The following is a 19,694-nucleotide window of genomic DNA, read 5'->3' on the forward strand; positions in this document are numbered from 1 at the left end:
ACCTGACCGTAGATGTGGATTTGTTTTGTTGCCAATACAGCAAAAGACCACTGCCCTATGGTGACTGGAGAAAGAGGCTCTTGTATGTTTCCGATTAGCCTGATATGTTGATTTGTCTTACTAAGTCCCTATGGTAAATGTCACGTTAATGTTTTTTCAGAACACTAAACAGATTTGGCTCCAAGCTAGTTTCCAATATGCTGAATCAAACAGACTCCTCGTTCCTTTGAACGTACATGTTTGTTTTTATAATTGCATCTGTGTACAATAAATATTTAAGAAACAATTTAAGACATACAAATCACTGTTCAAAAACTGGAAATGTGGGTGTCAGACTTTAATGCTGGGTAAGTATAGGTTTTCATAAAGTCATAGCAGTGACCATTCCAATGAACTTCCATCAACTTTAATTTCCAATGAACATTGTTACACACGCAACACGAACGAGAATTTGTAGTTCTCTTTTCATCTTTATTTCTGTAGTTTTTTGACAATGTTATGGCACCCAATGTCGACATTTCTTTCCAAAACGTGCACAAAAGTTACTTTATTTCCTGCAAATAATAAAAAATTAAATATGACTTGAGCAAAGAAAGCAAAGAGCAGGAAATTCATTTGTTTTTAATCGCCCTGTCTTAGTTTCAGCGATTCATAATATCTTAGTTTCTCTCCTCACACTCACAGACACACCAGTCAGTTCAGGAGTTTCTCTCCTTTGGTAGTTAAAACAAATATTTCCTCCATTGAAGAAACATGATCACACGGGTGGGTGGGGCAAAGGTGAAGGTGGAAAAATAGGAATGACACAGAAACAAAAAAGTTAAGGTGACATGAATACATACAGTTTGAAATTGATTTCAACAAATGCAATAACCATGTCTTCTAGTAGTGTTAGAGCTGTTTGTCATACCCAAAATACCAGCAGTGACCGATTTCCCCTTTAATTTTGTGAGCATAGTGACATAACCAAATGACGGTGAGTTTTGAATTTCTGCAATGGATAAAATTACTAGGATCCAGGATTGTGGTGGGGGGGGGGGGGGGGGGCTAGAAATGCAGAAGAAAAAAAGGTGTTTTGTTTGGACATTTATTTGTTCAAAACAAAAAAATACTAAAACTTTTAGCGAACTAAACCTATTCAGATTTTTCTACCTATACTCTTGTGATGGTGTCAAGAAAGATATGGAAAACTTTCTCCCTTCAACAAAAAAGAACCTAAGAACAAATCATTAAAAACATCCAACTGGGACACAAAGGGCCTTAATTAAAAACAATAAGTAAAAACAAATGAATGCAGATCAAAGTAAAATCAGGTGGGTGGGCGTGATTTTCATAAAATAATACAAATAAACTAAGTTGGATAGGTGCATTGACCACTTTAAAAGGAGAGAGCTGACTGATGGATCCGTTGGTGGTAGAGGTAAAATGTGGGGGTGATTAGTGCAGATCACATCTAGAGTCTGTTCTATCAGTTGGCCGCCAGTCCTGTAGCTTCAGAGGAGAGCCTGGAGAGACACACATTGAGAGATCGAAGGGGGAGAGAATAAGCCATGCTGTGCGTTTCAAATTACAACGATAAAACAGGACGAACTCACCTTTTCACAATTTAACCTTCTTACAAACCTCCACACCGCTTTTTTCAGTTCATAAAATGTCTACCCAATAGATAAACCTCTAGAGGTGTATTAACTATCAGTGGATAAGAGGATGTTGTTTCCTTGACATCAACCTCTTCAAAGAGTGTATTCCATGTCCTTCCATTTCACCCTACAGTCACTGACCTCTGATCAGTGCTAATAAATTGTAGTGCATCAGTGATTGCCAGCGAAAGGATAAAAGAAGCAGTTATGGCTCGATTCAAGAGTCCTAATCGAGGACATCAATTTCCTGAAATTGTAAAGGTCCAACAGCCCATGATTAGCAGGGCTATATGATACCTGAGGTCAAATTATTATAGTGATTAAGCCCAACTTTACCCCATGTGGCAAATAGATACATAAACAAAACAAGATTTTAGCACTATAATGAACACTTTACAAATATAACTAGCTACCCCACATACAGTTGAAGTCGGAAATGTACATACACTTAGGTTGGAGTCATTAAAACTTGTTTTTTAACCTCTCCACAAATGTCTTGTTTTGACAAACTATAGCTTTGGCAAGTTGGTTAGAACATCTACTCTGTGCATGACAAGTAATTTTTCCAACAATTGTTTACAGAATGATTATTTCACTTATAATTTATAATTCACTGTATCACAATTCCAGTGGGTCAGAAGTATACATACACTAAGTTGCCTGGAAAATTTCAGAAAATTATGGCTTTAAAAGCTTCTGATAGGCTAATTGACATCATTTGAGTCAATTGGAGGTGTACCTGTGGATAGGCCTACCTTCAAACTCAGTGCCTCGTTGCTTGACATCATGGGAAAATCAAAAGAAAATCAGCAAATACCTCAGAAACAAATTGTAGACCTCCAAGGGTCTGATTCATCCTTGGAAGCAAGTTCCAAATGCCTGAAGGTACCACGTTCATCTGTACAAACAATAGTACGCAAGTATAAACACCATGGGACCACGCAGCAGTCATACTGGTCAGGAAGAAGACTCCTAGAGATGAATGGTGCGAAAAGTGCAAATCAACCCAGAACAGCAGCAAAAAACCTTGTGAAGATGCTGGAGGAAACCGGTACAAAAGTATCTATATCCACAGTAAAACGAGTCCTATACCGACATAACCTGAAAGGCCGCTCAGCAAGGAAGAAGCCACTGCTCCAAAACCACCATAAAAAAGCCAGACTACGGTTTGCAACTGCACATGGGGACAACGATCGCACTTTTTGGAGAAATGTCCTCTGGTCTGATGAAACAAAAATAGAACTGTTTGGCCATAATGACTATTGTTATTTTTGGAGGAAAAAGGGGGAGGCCTTGCAAGCCGAAGAACACCATACCAACCATGAAGCATGGAGGACGCAGCATCATGTTGTGGGGGTGCTTTGCTGCAGGAGGGACTGGTGCACTTCACAAAATAGATGGCATCATGAGGATGGAAAATGATTTGGATATATTGAAGCAACATCTCAAGACATCAGTCAGGAAGTTACAGCTTGGTCGCAAATGGGTCTTCCAAATGGACAATGACCCCAAGCATACTTCTAAAGTTGTGGAAAAATGGCTTAAGGACAACAAAGTCAAGGTATTGGAGTGGCCATCACAAAGCCCTGACCTCAATCCCATAGAACATTTGTGGGCAGAACTGAAAAAGCGTGTGCGAGCAAGGAGGCCGACAAACCTGACTCAGCTGTCAGGAGGAATGGGTCAAAATTCACCCAACTTATTGTTGGAAGCTTGTGGAAGGCTGCCCGAAACATTTGCCCCAAGTTAAACAACTTAAAGGCAATGCTACCAAATACTAATTGAGTAGTATGTAAACTTCTGACCCACTGGGAATGTGATGTAAGAAATAAAAGCTGCAATAAATAATTCTCTCTGCTATTATTCTGACATTTCACATTCTTAAAATAAAGTGGTGATCCTAACTGACCTGAGACAGGGAATTTTTACTAGGATTAAATGTCAGGAATTGTGAAAAACTGAGTTGAAATGTAGTTGGCTAAGGTGTTTGTAAACTTCTGACTTAAACGGTATTATCCAGGACAAAGTTAATATTCAAATAAATGAAGTACAGCATGAGATCTTAACATAAAGATGGCATGAGAGGTGCTACCTGAGCTAACAGCAAGAGAGAAAATCCAAACAAAAGCTTTTAATTAGTAACGTTGAAGTCGGTCTGAAACAAGCGTGCCCATGCGGATGCAGTCTTTAGATAGAACGATCAGAGAACGATCAGGGACCTTCAAGAGGGTGAGCGAGACATAAACCAAGCAGTGGACCAAAGGACATGGAGGAGAGAAGCCAGATCTGGAAGTGTAACTTTTTTTGTGGCATTTTTTGATTAATTGTATAGTTAAGAAGCATGTGGCATAGGGCACAGTCAGGTTTAAAGCAGTGACGACCAAGTACAGACAACGCTAAGCAACATCCCAAATGGCACCTTATTCCCTATAAAGTGTATCACTTTTGACCAGAGCCCACTTTTGACGAGGGCCCTGGTGAAAAGTAGTGCACTATATAAGGAAGTGCCATTTGAGACACAGTTCACGTCTGTACTGTAGTTTCTATTATGGCTGTAGCTTTAGTACGGAGAAAGCCTTCGCCTCTTAGACTTGGAGCCCAGCTCTGAGGAAAGCTTTGGCTCGGGACTGGCTGAGTGGACAGGGTTACCGGAGGAGGTGGGGCCAGTGGAAACAACATGGAGGGCCAGGAGGGGGAGGGGCTTAAGACTGAGCAGACTGGAGACACAGGGGACAGCAGGGGAGTTGGGTGGGAGTGGTGAGTCAGAGGAAGAAGGTCCTTGAGGAGCCAACAAGGACAGAGAGATGGAGGCGGAGGGGGGCGCCAAACAGGAGGAAGAAGAGAAGGAGGAAGCAGTAGAGGTAGCGGCAGGAGAGATGGTAGTAGTGGAGAGAGGAGGGCAGAGGAGGCTGGTGCTGTGGGTCTGTTCAGGGTTCGAGGAGGAGAATTTAGAGGACTCTACGCTGTAGAAACAAGAGAGACAAGAAGGAAAAAGAGGGAGACACAGTCGGGATGGGTTCCAGGATAGGCTGGTGAGTATGGAAGGAGTGAGGGGTAGACTTCAGGGTTGGGAGGGTGCATGAGGGGGAATCATAAGCACAGACTGACAGTCAGGGAGGGGTGTGAGAGTGACAGGCATAGAAAAACTGACAATAGTGGCCATCAATGAGTAAACATCATTAGAAGACCAACTCATGTTTCAATAGACAATGTGCGTGTTTGAGATCTACTACGTTCCAGCCGGACTGCACAGGATCACTGATCTACAAATCACCTTCCATCCCCAAATAACTACTCATTATGTGATAAAGGTCAGTGATTCTGTGCCTCGTCTTGTTCAAACTGATCCCCTCAAACATGCCATGGATAGGGGTGGGGGTTAAGCAGTTATCTAACACAAACACATTGCACTGTAGGCAGACTAACTGGGAGGCACCCAAATGTCAAAAGGAAGTACCATGGTGTGGGGGTAGATGAGATTGGGTGGATTCTCAGTTCTACAAAAAAAAAAAAAAGTGTGGGGGGGGGGGGGGGGCTTGGTTGAATACTGGGCGGAAGAAGGTCCTTCTGGAGAGCCACAGGCTTTTGTTCCAACCCAGCTGTTTTAGTTTGCGTTGGGCTGGATCAAAAGCCTACTGCACCAAGCAACTGTGGTGCTCCAGGACCAGGAGCAAAATTCCTGAAAGTTCCCAGAACCCAAAGTCCTCAGGTTTTTCAGAAAACATGTTGGAGGATTTCCAGAATCAGGAGGGAATGTGCAGGGAGGTAAGTTTCTTGAATTTTGCAACCCAAAGTCAATTTATCCCCGACTCTAAAAGGACAAAAGATGGTAGTTGGTTAAAAAGCTTGTCACTAATGTGTCTGACCTGGCGTTGATGAGGTACTCTGCCAGGCTGATGGAGGCGGGGGAACCAGTGATGGTGACCTGTCTGTTTGCGGAGCCCTCGACAGGGTTAGCTATCTTTATCTGGGCACCCGACATCTGGCGGATCTCATTGATCTTAGCACCCTGGCGACCAATGATGCAGCCAATCAACTAGGAGGAAGAAAAACAGAACGTCAGTTAAGCCAATCAATTAGAGGAGAGAAACAGGAAGTCAGTTAAGCCAATCAACAAGAGGGGAGACAGAACCAGGAATTCAGTTACGTCAATCAATTAGAGAGGAGTCGATTGATAGTGTGAAATGTCTAACCACTGGAGGGAAATGGAAGGGGAGGGTCAGTCATCACTGTGGAAATACTTACATCATTTGGAATGGTCATCTCATGGGAACTAGTTTGGGCAGATGCATCCATCCCTCCTAAATCAACAAGCCAAAAATACATAAAACAAGGATCCGGAACAATTTGGCACTCTTCATGATATGTAATGCCATTGTGGTGGCAGGTTCAATGTAACAAAATCTTAACTGACATTTCAGTAGGTAAAGCCTTCGTCGAGGAGTTGTTTTCTCTATCCATGTGACAAACCAACGATGGCCTGACAGCCAGAACATTTGCATTCTGCCTCAACGGAAAAAAAATAAATAAATGCAGTTCGCACTCCTGCTGATGTTCTAATTTGGTCAACACACCAGTTCTGAGCGCAGTAGTTTCAATAACCTTATCTTTTTATTCTATTTTTTTATACAAACTATTGTATTGTTATGTCCTTAGTACCTTGGAATCCTTGGTTGCTTGGGGCCATTGGGAAGGGGCTCTGCTGCATGGCCAGCTGGTGTAACTTGGTGAGCTGTGGAGAGATAGAGGAAGACTGTGAGGGCAAGAGATGGGGCAGGGAGGGAGGAGAGAAATGGAAAGGAAAGAGAAGGGACAAGAAGCACAGTCCGTAAAGTACCAAAACCATTTCATTCACCATGACATTCATTCATAATAGTAGTTGGAGTTGTGTTCATTACATACCAAACTAACGAACAGTTAGGGACTACCTGGACCTTTTCTGTTAAACTCAGTTGCATGCACTGATGAACACACAACCCAGCTATCTTATTTTCTTTCTCTAAAATGGAAAAGTGTTGGATGGGTTGTGGAATCATTCTTAATAAATTTGTACCCCATGGTCTTTCCACTGTAGCTCTGGAGAACTCTGACTCGGAATGCTTGCTTATAGTCTTCTGGCAGATGGATATGACATTACATGTTCTCAGTATGTAGGAATAGATATTTCCTGGCCTGTACCAAACAAAACCAACCAGGCCCACACAACTACAGGCCATGGTATAATCAACACAGTAATAGTTAGGACAATAATATAAGATCAATAGTGAACATAAACATAATTTCTTAAACCACCCAGTGCTATGTTAAATAAAAATGTTGAGAATGACGTTACTGGTTAACACACTACCAAATACACCAACACCTCTAAATGACTTGTCTATTAATATCATCTCTTCACCATAAGGCAAATTTCTGATCAAACCCTTCCTCTTAAGGCATTTTACAACCAGGCTGGGTTTGGAGCCTCGGCCCTACAGTCTACCTAACACCTTTTCCTAGTGCACTGGTTGGAGGGAGGGTAGGTTAGGAATGGTAGATAAAAGAAATAGGAGGGCAGGGAGGTACAGAGGATAGGGAACTGGGGGGGTATAAATTGAGAGGTGAAGGGTAGGGATGATAGCAGAAGGTAGGGAAGGTACGGAAAGGTAGGGCAGGGACAGGTAAGGATTTTGGGGGAAGGACAGAGGGTAGAGAGGATACGGACACCAGGAGGAAGAAATTGTGACAACAGCACTTACATCTGGCTGTGGTATCGCATGTTGTCCTTGAACGGCGTACGCCTGAAAAAAGAACGTGTTCATAGGCATCCTGTTCACATATCACGATTCGCAGCAACAAGAGTATACAGGACAAACGTATGTTAGAATGTTAAAAGTATAAAATCCCCATCCAAGAAATGTAAATGAAAATTTGCTCCTGAACGTATTTAGATGTGCCACAGAAAGGGGTGTGAAGACCTTTGCAATCAAGAGGTCTGTTTTATTAAATTTCCTAACATTTCTATAATTTCTCTTTCACTTTGAAAATTTGGAGTGTATTGTGTAGATAAGTGAGGGAAAATCTCAATTTGATCCTTTTTTTTTTTTTTTTTTGAGAAATTTAAGGCAACAAAATGTAAAAACGTTGCAAGGGTGTGTCGACTTTCACTAGGCATTGTACATCCATCTCAAACAACAATTTCGAGTTTAAAAATGGTTTGAAACAATTTAACTCTGCGCTCAGGACTAGAGCTTCCATAGTGTCTATGCAGTGCCTGAATGTTTCATGTCCCCAAACAATATTTTTCTTCAACACACACAGATCCTATAGGTCTATATCTCTAAATGCTCTCAATACATTTTAAAGTAGCCAAATCTTGAACAAAGTATCCATATTAATAGAGAAAGATAACATTTCTAAAGGAATGTTAAAGCGATTGAAAACACAGAAAAAACAAAGCACGTTTCCATTCTGGCTAGCGGAGCATGAACTGGGCTTGGATTTTCAGGGATTTTATTCATTAATTCTCCCAGTAACAGTAACAATGGTGGGTGGAGGGAGGTCTACTTCAGTTTAGGGATGGGGCTTGAAATAAGTTCACTATTCGAATAATAGCATGCATTTGTGTGGGATTTCTGGATATTTTTTACTTAAGTTTTAAACCTTAGCACTAAGGCACAAGGGAGAGAGGCTGGCGCGATATTGCTGAAGCTGCAGAGGGGCCAGTGAAATGGGAGCAAGCAGACTCTATGACGTATGGGAGGTCATAGCTACACTGAAAAGGTTTTTATTTAAATTAATAATTTGAAATGTCATGGTATATCCTTGTATGTAAAATGGATATTTTTACTTGAAAAAAAGCCCTTTTCTCTGTTTAATAGGCCCCTAAACTCTTGCCCACAAAAAATAATTATTTACCTTTATTTAACTAGGCAAGTCAGTTAAGAACCAATTCTTATTTTCAATGATGGCCTAGGAACAGTTCAGGGGCAGAACGACAGATTTGTACTTTGTCAGCTCGGGGATTTGAACTTGCAACCTTTTGGTTACAAGTCCACCACTCTAACCACTAGGCTACCCTTCCGCCCAAAAAATACTCCCACAAGTATTTGAATACTAATGTCCGTTCAGATGTTCAAATAACCGTGCACATCACTATTTCTGTTGGTAACCACCAGAGATGTCATAACAGTAACACAAAACCAAAGGCTGGGCAAAAGTATCATAGAGTTCATTATTGGTAAATTCCCTATAAAAATACAGCAGAACACAACAGATCAACTACAGGTTAGTTCTCAGAGGAACCCCCCATTCCCCTTCCCAGCCAGCAGTAAGTTGATTAAATGATCTGAATAAGAACATGTACAGTGGGGCAAAAAAGTATTTAGTCAGCCACCAATTGTGCAAGTTCTCCCACTTAAAAAGAAGAGGCCTGTAATTTTCATCATAGGTACAGTTCAACTATGACAGACAAAATGAGAAGAAAAAAAATCCAGAAAATCACTTTTTATGATTTTTAATTAATTTATTTGCAAATTATGGTGGAAAATAAGTATTTGGTCACCTACAAACAAGCAAGATTTCTGGCTCTCACAGACCTGTAACTTCTTCTTTAAGAGGCCCCTCTGTCCTCCACTCGTTACCTGTATTAATGGCACCTATTTGAACTTGTTATCAGTATAAAAAACACCTGTCCACAACCTCAAACAGTCACACTCCAAACTCCACTATGGCCAAGACCAAAGAGCTGTCAAAGGACACCAGAAACAAAATTGTAGACCTGCACCAGGCTGGGAAGACTGAATCTGCAATAGGTAAGCAGCTTGGTTTGAAGAAATCAACTGTGGGAGCAATTATTAGGAAATGGAAGACATACAAGACCACTGATAATCTCCCTCGGTCTGGGGCTCCATGCAAGATCTCATCCCGTGGGGTCAAAATGATCACCAGAACGGTGAGCAAAAATCCCAGAACCACACGGGGGGACCTAGTGAATGACCTGCAGAGAGCTGTGACCAAAGTAACAAAGCCTACCATCAGTAACACACTACGCCGCCAGGGACTCAAATCCTGCAGTGCCAGACGTGTCCTCCTGCTTAAGCCAGTACATGTGCAGGCCCATCTGAAGTTCGCTAGAGAGCATTTGGATGATCCAGAAGAGGATTGGGAGAATGTCATATGGTCAGATGAAACCAAAATATAACTTTTTGGTAAAAACTCAACTAGTCGTGTATGGAGGACAAAGAATGCTGAGTTGCATCCAAAGAACACCATACCTACTGTGAAGCATGGGGGTGGAAACATCATGCTTTGGGGCTGTTTTTCTGCAAAGGGACCAGGACGACTGATCCGTGTAAAGGAAAGAATGAATGGGGCCATGTATCGTGAGATTTTGAGTGAAAACCTCCTTCCATCAGCAAGGGCATTGAAGATGAAACGTGGCTGGGTCTTTCAGCATGACAATGATCCCAAACACACCGGGCAACGAAGGAGTGGCTTCGTAAGAAGCATTTCAAGGTCCCGGAGTGGCCTAGCCAGTCTCCAGATCTCAACCCCATAGAAAATCTTTGGAGGGAGTTGAAAGTCCGTGTTGCCCAGCAACAGCCCCAAAACATCACTGTTCTAGAGGAGATCTGCATGGAGGAATGGGCCAAAATACCAGCAACAGTGTGTGAAAATCTTGTGAAGACTTACAGAAAATGTCATTGCCAACAAAGTGTATATAACAAAGTATTGAGATAAACTTTTGTTATTGACCAAATACTTATTTTCCACCATAATTTGCAAATAAATTCATTAAAAATCCTACAATGTGATTTTCTGGATATTTTTCTCTCATTTTGTCTGTCATAGTTGAAGTGTACCTATGATGAAAATTACAGGCCTCATCTTTTTAAGTGGGAGAACTTGCACAATTGGTGGCTGACTAAATACTTTTTTGCCCCACTGTATATAAATGTGTAAAAATATATTCAAACATACCTGTCCTCCAGCAAAGATGACAGGGGATCCTGAAGGTTTTGGTCGGTATGGGATGGTGACCCCCTTAGGGGGAGACTGGAGGAAAGAGGGAAGGGAAAGAGAAAAGGAGAGACAGGAGAGAAGGAGGGACAGGAAAATGGGTTCAATTCAGACATGTTTTCAAATCACTTTTGTATAAGTAAGCAAGAGATGCCAAAATGGATACCAAAGAGGTTGTACGGGTAATTTGACAAATTAATAAAATTATAAATATTTAAGCTGAATAAAAATAGATCAACGATTTGAGGATATTACTTACACTTACCTCGAGCATAACCACGCAGATTTGCTTGACACACTCAATTATGGACTGGGGGGTCCCTGCGATGGTGATGGCCCGTTCTGTAGAGTTAGGAAGCATGTCCCCTGCCACCTGTACCTGAGCACCTGTCGACTAGAGAGAGAGGAGAGATTGACTGGTCTGGACTTACATATTACATTAACATTTTTGTAATTTAGCAGATGCTCATATCCAGACAAAACTTACAATCAGTGCTCTGAACTAAGGTAGGTAAAACTACCACCAGCAGTAACTTAGTCACTGCAAGTAAAACCTTTCAAAATAGCCACTTTCTGCTAAATCTGTGCAAGTCGGGTATGCAAACTGGCGAGGGCCCAAGAAGGTGACACTTTCTTTGCACTGAAACATCCATAAAATCCCTGCTAGGGGGAAATGCAAGATAATTAAACAAAGAATCTACATGATCAGTCTCTGTGTGTAAGATAAAGTGGTTAACATGAACCTAACTCACAGCTAAAAAAAAGTAAGAAAGCAATGCAATGTTATTTGTTGCCTAGATTTAACTGCAAACACTCAAGTCTTGAGAAAAAAACAATACACTAAAATGGCAGTTAGCCATGACAGCCTTTATAATAGAAAGCTTGTGACCACACACAATCTATATATTGCACTTCAGAAAAAAAACATTTAAAGTAGAAATAGAATGAAACGGATTCTATTTTTTTCTATTATAGTAGCCACTATAGTAGACATCAATCAAGTGCATAAGGCTACATGTGTACAAAAATAACATTCAGAGTAAAAATGTAATAATCCCCCTCACACAAGTGTTATAGGAAAGTTCAACAAAACCAATATCTTTGGGCTACACTGCACATTATTACATTGTAGAACAGATGTCCACAGGCAGAAAGTGTACAATGTGCCAGCTGAGCATGATACCCATTGTTGGCATAATTGAAAAAGTGTATTGAAAAAGTGAGATTGGGGGGGGGGGGGGGTGTTCCTTTCACCTCTATTAGAGGTCGACCGATTAATTAGGGCCGATTTCAAGTTTCCATAACAATCGGAAATCGGTATTTTTGGGCGCTGATAATTTTTTAAATATATATACACCTTTATTTAACTAGGCAAGTCAGTTAAGAACACATTCTTATTTTCAATGATGGCCTAGGAACGGTGGGTTAACTGCCTCGTTCAGGGGCAGAAAGACAGATTTTCACCTTGTCAGCTCGGGGGATCCAATCTTGCAACCTTACAGTTAACTAGTCCAACACAATAACGACCTGCCTCTCTCTCGTTGCACTCCATAAGGAGACTGCCTGTTAAGCAAATGCAGTAAAGCCAAGGTAAGTTGCTAGCTAGCATTAAACTTATCTTATAAAAAACAATCAATCATAAAATCACCAGTTAACTACACATGGTTGATGATATTAGGATATTATCTAGCGTGTCCTGTGTTGCATATGATCTGACTGAGCATACAAGTATCTAAGTATCTGACTGAGCGGTGGTAGGCAGAAGCAGGCGCGTAAACATTCATTCAAACAGCACGTTTGTGCGTTTTGCCAGCAGCTCTTCGTTGTGCGTCAATGATCCCAAACACACCGTTCGGGCGCAGGAGTGGCTTTCAAGGTCATTTCAAGGTCTTGGAGTGGCCTAGCCAGTCTCCAGATCTCAACACCATAGAAAATCTTTGGAGGTAGTTATTAAAAGTCCGTGTTGCCCAGCAACAGCCCCAAAACATCACTGCTCTAGAGGAGATCTGCATGGAGGAATGGGCCAAAATACCAGCAACAGTGTGTGAAAACCTTGTGAAGATTTACAGAAAACATTTGACCTCTGTCATTGCCACCAAAGGGTATATAACAAAGTATTGAGATAAACTTTTGTTTTCCACCATAATTTGCAAATAAAATCATAAAAAATCCTACAATGTGATTTTCTGGATTTTTTTTCTCATTTTGTCTGTCATAGTTGAAGTGTACCTATGATGACAATTACAGGCCTCTCATCTTTTTAAGTGGGAGAACTTGCACAACTGGTGGCTGACTAAATACTTTTTTGCCCCACTGTAAAACTTCTTACCTGGGAATATTGAAGACTCATGTTAAAAGGATTACACTGGCAATACTAAAGTGCCTATAAGAACATCCAATAGTCAAAGGTATATGAAATACAAATGGTATAGAGAGAAATAGTCCTATAATTCCTATAATAACTACAACCTAAAACTTCTTACCTGGGAATATTGAAGACTCATGTTAAAAGGAACCACCAGCTTTCATATGTTCTCATGTTCTGAGCAAGCAACTGAAACGTTAGCTTTCTTACATAGCACATATTGCACTTTTACGTTCTTCTCCAAGACTTTGTTTTTGCATTATTTAAAACAAATTGAACATGTTTCATTATCTACTTGAGGCTAAATAGATTTTATTGATGTATTATATGAAGTTAAAATAAGTGTTAATTCAGTATTGTTGTAATTGTCATTATTACAAATACATTTTTTATTTGTATTTATTTATTATTACTTATTTATAAATCGGCATCGGCTTTTTTGGTCCTCCAATAATCGGTATTGGTATCGGCGTTGAAAAATCATAATCGGTCGACCTCTAACCTCTACAGTGGCATCCAGCTTAAGCCAGGCCCAGCTCCAGCTACACTTGATCCCTGAATCCACTTGTTTAACAAGCAACGCCTCATTTTCACCTAATTCTCTCATTCTGAAAATTAACCACATTCTGTAGAGGGAAAACATTAGCTCACAGATAGCAGTTAGTTCATTAGCTAGTTAACATTTCACACAGATTGCCAGGGTCCAGTAAGCAAGTAACACGTTATAAACTTGAGAAACGGCAAGGAGTCACATACCAGTTAACACTATAGTGAATTGGTTAGGTTACTAAAGTTAGCTCATCTGATGTAACATTAGCTAGCTAGCTGTCTGACTTTATTAAATCAGCTAATTTTCACACCATAAACCTCTATTTGATCAGTTAAGGTGGCTAATGTTGCCCAACATTTCTCTGGCTAGCTAACGGAGAATTCGATCCAGCTAGCAAGATACTTAACAATGCTGACAATACTTGTTCAACCACGCTTTCTCCCTCACATAAGGGCTGGGTGATATGGCCAAAATATCATATGGTATTTTTCACATTTGACAGTATTTTATGTTTTTTGATTAATAAAAGTTCTACATTTGCTTTATGAGTAGTGGGTGACCCTAGGGTGGCAACATATATCCTAAATGATTTCAATGGGTCTTTCTCCATTCAGATTGTTTTATGCTGTTCAATTCAACCCAAAATAATTTTCTGCATTTCCATCAATTTCCACACTGCCACGATATTGGCAAAAATACAAAATGTATTTTTAACCAAATGTTGCAATTGTTATTAAGATCAAAACACTTGGGTGAACTTTTGGAATCACAGAAATAGAATGTTTATTATAATTCTATAGTTGGAATATAACTAATAGTGGGCACTTTGAAAAGTGTTGTTTGACATGACAACGAATGAAAATGTCATGGATGAGTTATTGTGACAGGGTAGGAACCAAAGTGATGTTCAGTGTTTCTTAGGGGACCTTACAGTCTTTGGCTACATTCAATCTTTTATGGGGCGGCAGCGAAGCTTAGTGGTTAGAGCGTAACCCACTATTCCTAGGCCGTCATTGAAAATAAGAATTTGTTCTTAACTGACTTGCCTAGTTAAATAAAGGTAAAATAAAAATAAATAAATTCATGTAGCCAACATTCATGAGTCACCTATTCCTCTTTAATTTAGAATATACTGTTGCACAAACATGCTGATTTAGGCCTCCACCAGCACTGGTATCAGGCTGTATTAGCTAGCTACATTTGCTCTGACTCAGTACTTTTATTAGCTAACATTAGTTAGCTAGCGATTAGCATTAGTGGCTAACACTATTTAGCTGAACTTACTAAGAAAATACAAACTAGCTGTTTGCAGATGTAAGAAACAAACTAATATTGTAATTATAGAACGCTTGTGGATTTATATTAAGATCAAAGTGGAAACAACATTGTTGTCATCAACATTGTTGCATGTGCTGCATTGACCATGCGGACTGAATGAAACAGTCCCGTGGTCAAGCAACAACAAATGCGCTCCTCGAGTGACAGGGGTGGGACTAGGTCTGTGTGGAAAGCGGCATGGAAAGAGAGAGCGTAGAGGATTGACTCAAGTAGCGAAGTAAACTATGAAAACGGACGTTACACACTGCGCATCACATTTAACAAACCAAATATTAAAATACCATTATAGAAGGTAAAGTAAAAACCCCAAACAGGTCCGTGCATCAATACCGGTATATAGTAAAATACGGTATAGCGCCCAGCCCTACCTTACCTCAAACTTTCCAAATGCCAGTTGTTTTTCGGTTACAGCTCATGAAATACGGGTCATCACCTTTTCACCCCCATCTCCGTGGTCAGGTTTCTCACCTACCTCTGTTATCGTTCAGGGGACGCGCTGCTGCAACTGGCAAACTGCCTTTCCACTCTCATCCCAGAGCACGTGCTGATGCTGTAACAAGCAAATTGGTTGTCTCTTCTAACTTCAGTCGCGTGTTGCGTTCTGTTAATGTGAACGATTGGTTGAGCCTTGGATACAGCCAGTATTACTCCAAACACGCTTCACTTGTTCGCTTACAGCCAGTAGTGATCCAAAGCCAACTCCCCTTCCTCCCCCGCCCAAACTTTTCTCACCTACACGAATCACGTAGTAGGTCACCTATTTTGGATTCAAAAATTCAAAATTTCACCCGAAATGTGACTAGTTTGCATTGCTGGCTAGTAAGAAAAAGCAAGTGCAAATGTGAGTACATATGTTCTCCCACCCACCTCTCGGATTTCTTTGATCTTGCAGCCTCCCTTGCCAATGAGGGACCCACACTGGCTGGCTGGCACCACGATGCGGAGGGTGACAGGGGGCTTGCTGGTGGCCGTACTGTTCGTCATGGAGCTGCTGATGTCCTGGGAGAGAAGAATGATTGATCAATGAACTTACTCCACAACGTCCACTTGACAACATCATTGATGGACATGTGAGAGGTGTTCAGACACTCTTGGAGGACAACTGTAAACAGATGGATTGTTAATAAAGAACCTTTTTTCAAATCAACTTCTAATAGTCCTCTAGGATTAGTTGAACACCTCACACATCCAGTCAGTCCCTCTATTCATGCACCTGAGAGGTAGTGTTAATCGGTTCCGTAAAAGTAGCCACATCACATTCCCTGTAGATGCCAAAGTGACAAATAAACAGTTGGGCCTGGACAAGACAGGGTACTTAAGTTACCTCTTCCAGCTTTTCGATGATCATGGAGAATGCTTTAAAGATGGCGGTGGTGGGGCCTGCCAAAGTGATGATCCTCTCAGGACAGTTTCCCTCTGAGATGTTGATGCGAGCTCCGCTCTGGACGCAAGGGGTTGGGAAATTCACCATTAGAGAGTTAAATAAAAGAGGTGCAACTAACAAAACACAAACAGCTTTAGTGTAATTTAGAAACAGAAGGCATCTGTCACCTCTTCTCTCATCTTCTTCACAGATTCACCTTTCTTGCCAATGATGCTTCCAACTTCCTAAAAGAAAAACAAATACATTTAGAAACTTAATTCCTAAACTTTAGTCACCTGCTGTGGGAGGTCACTCCTTGCATCAGCAATCTAATGGTCAGCATGACATTACCTAGCCTTTAGCACCGTGGGCTAACAGTCATCTGCTGTGGGATCTTGCTCACCTTGCCATGCATGAGCAATCTAATGGTCAGAGTGACATTGAGTCCTCCTTCAATAACACCGGAGTCCATAACTACCACTGGATGGGAGAGTAGCTGCTGCAGATGGGTCAAAACTGGGGTATGGTCACAAAGATTGGATCTGGAGGTAAGACAAGAAAACAGTGAGAAAAGTAGGAAAAGTTAGAATAGTGCATTGGAAGTATTATGGGGCCGAGGGAAGAGCAGGAGAACAATTGAATATAGAATGTGAGAACAGAACAAGACTGGTGGTTTTGGTTTTTAATTCAGCCTATGACTTTGTACAATAATACTAAATAGCTAGCGAACTATTGAACTCATAAAACTTGATAGGAAGGTATCAAGTAAACGAGCCAAGCTGCTGAAACCATCCAAATAATGCCATGTCACTTACAACAGTAGCTGCTTTTAGTTCAATGGATGAGATTATCTGTAGGCACTGATGCTCTTACAAACTAATCAAATATATGCATAACACCTGATCTAAACTGATTGCCATTATTATAAGAGTGAAACATCCATTTGCAGCTCGTCACCTTGCTGCATAAACTCAACTCTGTACCTTTACAGAGTAGAGTTGCTACAAGTGTTGGCTGAGAGTACCACCAACTACATCGAGTCGCTATCAGGGATGTAAAATTGTACATTATTTTATTCCACCTTGTACCCATGTTTGTCCTGTGTAACTGTGGGCTTTTTTTGGGGTGCTGAATTGAGTAGTTTTTGATTAAGAAGTCATTTTGTGTGAGGTCTGTCATATTGCACCCTTTAATCCACAACTTTTCAATGGAGTGCGAAGTTCAGACTTCAAAACGTGCTCTACTACTCGATACTTTAATACATATAATTTTTTTAACGCTTACTGGTACCCGTGCTTGTCAGTTGCAATCCATAGTTTGATAAATCTATGATGCATTCTGTGTCCCTTGCCAAAACTACTGTAAGAATCTGCCGTGAAATGACGGTCTGCTCCTTCAACAACGGCTATGCAGAGGAACATTTTTTACTTTTATTTAATTTTTCAAACTACGGATATCAGCACCCAAAGAAAAGCTAGTACAAGGTAAGCAATGAACACTATATTTTTAAAAGTATGGACTGATAGTGGTACACTCCGCCAACACTCAACTCCGTAGATGTAGCTGTAAATGTAAATGTAATGTAGCTCACGTTATATGGAAAGAGTTGAGTTCTCAGCTAGCTAACTTCTGACCCCCAAAAAAGAATGGGGACTTCTAGTATGAGGTTGCGTCCATGATTATCATTAGAACTGTATCATAATTCATGCAAAGTAACCTGCCATTAGACTAAAAGGAACACATTTAGTTGGCGTGGTCATCATAGCAATGGTTCATGCATATATTTTAGCTTGCTAGTAGCACACTCCTGGCATGTTAGACTAACAAACAGGTTAATGATCCCAAGACTGAATCCGGAACGAAAGTAACTTATGGCTCAGTTCGTAAATGAATGGACAATGTGTCCGATTACTTGGCTCCAATGAATTTAACTGCGCTCATAGCTAAGGCACGACGTTTAGCCTCACCGGCCGGCTCTAGTTTAGCTTTTAGCTAGATTTACGACCTAGCATAGCGCGCTAACTAGCAAGTTAACTGGGTGGCTAGCATCCATATGTGGAGCATGTGTACATTGTATGAATGGCTGTGCTGTAATCATTCACGCTAGCACTGTTTCAATAATATATCGGCTACAAACACCAACACTCGTCATTTACAAATGGACAAGCGTAAATAGCAGCCATTTGGCTGACTTTGTGAGCTGCGTGCAAGTCGTGTGGCCTGGCAAATTCACGCGGTGGGTTTATTTGTGATTGTATTGCACACACATATAAAATGTTCTTACCTGATCCGTGTTTTGGGATGCGTTGTCGGGGAGGGGGTGGGGTTGTGAGGGTAGAAAGGGAGAGGTTCGGGAGGGTAGAAACCCGGGGGAGAGTTTTAAAAGGATTCGGGGAAGAGGGAAGTGTGAGATGATGATCCGGCTCCACTCGCTGAGCTGCTTCTTTTTCCATGATAAAATGGCGGTCCGTAAACAAACGTTAAAGGTGCATGCCGCCACCTACTGTTTAGGAGTGTGGTCAATCACGGTTTACAACATAACCTCCACATTTCTAAATCCTCCTACCTAGTACTTCTGAGAAGAAAAAAAATATATTTTTTTAAAGAGCTCTGACTTATAATAGACCCTCCCGCATGCCCCAAATCCCTTCCAACCCCGACTTCATTCTTTCTGTCTCTTCAACATACATACTACCGTTTCACCGACCATACACTCCAGATGTAACAGTATAGCTTCCGTCCCTCTCCACGCCCCAACCTGGGCTCGAACCAGGGACCCTCTGCACACATCAACCACAGTCACTCACGAAGCATCGTTACCCATTGCGCCACAAAAGTTACATCCAAAAGTTACATTCCATAGTCTATTTTTTGCATTATTTGCAAATAAACTGTTAGTCAAGGAGGAATTAGATTTCCAAATGCATCAGAGAAAGAACTTGAGTATGAAGCAAGTTAACAAATGCCACAGAAATACGTTTTTGTACTGGAAAGAACTGGACTGTATTGAATACATGCATAGTTCATTCTATAGACAGAATTCTCGAAATAGAGTTAACAAACTAAATCTACATTCATATAAAAGTTTATAACAATATAATTTTAAGATTGATTCTCATACACAATCACTCACAACAGAAAAGCAATTTCTTGCGAAAAGTTCAGTTGATCCTTCCTATGGTAATTTACATAGCTTTACAATTAAAACAAATAATTATATATATGTACATAGAAAGTTATCAAAAAAGTGTTTTGCTATGATAGTAAACTTATCAAAGCATGATGGATTGAATGTGTACCTCTAATTAATCATAAATGGCAACAACAACAAAAAATATGTCAAATTAGGATTTTAGATCGGTGTCCAAAATGGCACCCTATTCCCTACATAGTGCACGACTTCTGGTCAAAAGTAGGGAATAGGCTACCAGAGAGTTC

General features: G+C 40.7%; 1 protein-coding gene across 5 annotated transcripts; it reads right to left on the bottom strand.

Annotated features, from left to right (window-relative positions):
• Positions 1-322: 322 nt before the first annotated feature.
• Positions 323-18,716, bottom strand: LOC115135267 (poly(rC)-binding protein 2-like). Of its 5 annotated transcripts, none has more exons than XM_029669762.2 (12): positions 18,541-18,715; positions 16,660-16,798; positions 16,445-16,501; positions 16,218-16,334; positions 15,761-15,892; positions 10,900-11,034; positions 10,602-10,676; positions 7,379-7,420; positions 6,300-6,393; positions 5,886-5,941; positions 5,507-5,676; positions 323-1,505 (listed from the first exon to the last, which is right to left on the bottom strand). In XM_029669762.2, the coding sequence occupies exons 2-12, from the start codon at positions 16,726-16,728 to the stop codon at positions 1,469-1,471; spliced, it is 984 nt and encodes a 327-aa protein (XP_029525622.1). In that variant the 5' UTR covers positions 16,729-16,798; positions 18,541-18,715; the 3' UTR covers positions 323-1,468. The 5 variants fall into 5 exon arrangements, with proteins under 5 accessions (XP_029525622.1, XP_029525650.1, XP_029525632.1 ...); XM_029669790.2 differs by having other exon boundaries at positions 6,300-6,372; positions 10,906-11,034; positions 18,541-18,714; XM_029669772.2 differs by having other exon boundaries at positions 10,906-11,034; positions 18,541-18,714.
• Between the last annotated feature and the right edge of the window lie 978 nt (positions 18,717-19,694).

The sequence above is a fragment of the Oncorhynchus nerka genome, linkage group LG2 (assembly GCF_034236695.1).
Source record: "Oncorhynchus nerka isolate Pitt River linkage group LG2, Oner_Uvic_2.0, whole genome shotgun sequence".
NCBI classification, from domain to species: Eukaryota; Metazoa; Chordata; class Actinopteri; order Salmoniformes; family Salmonidae; genus Oncorhynchus; species Oncorhynchus nerka.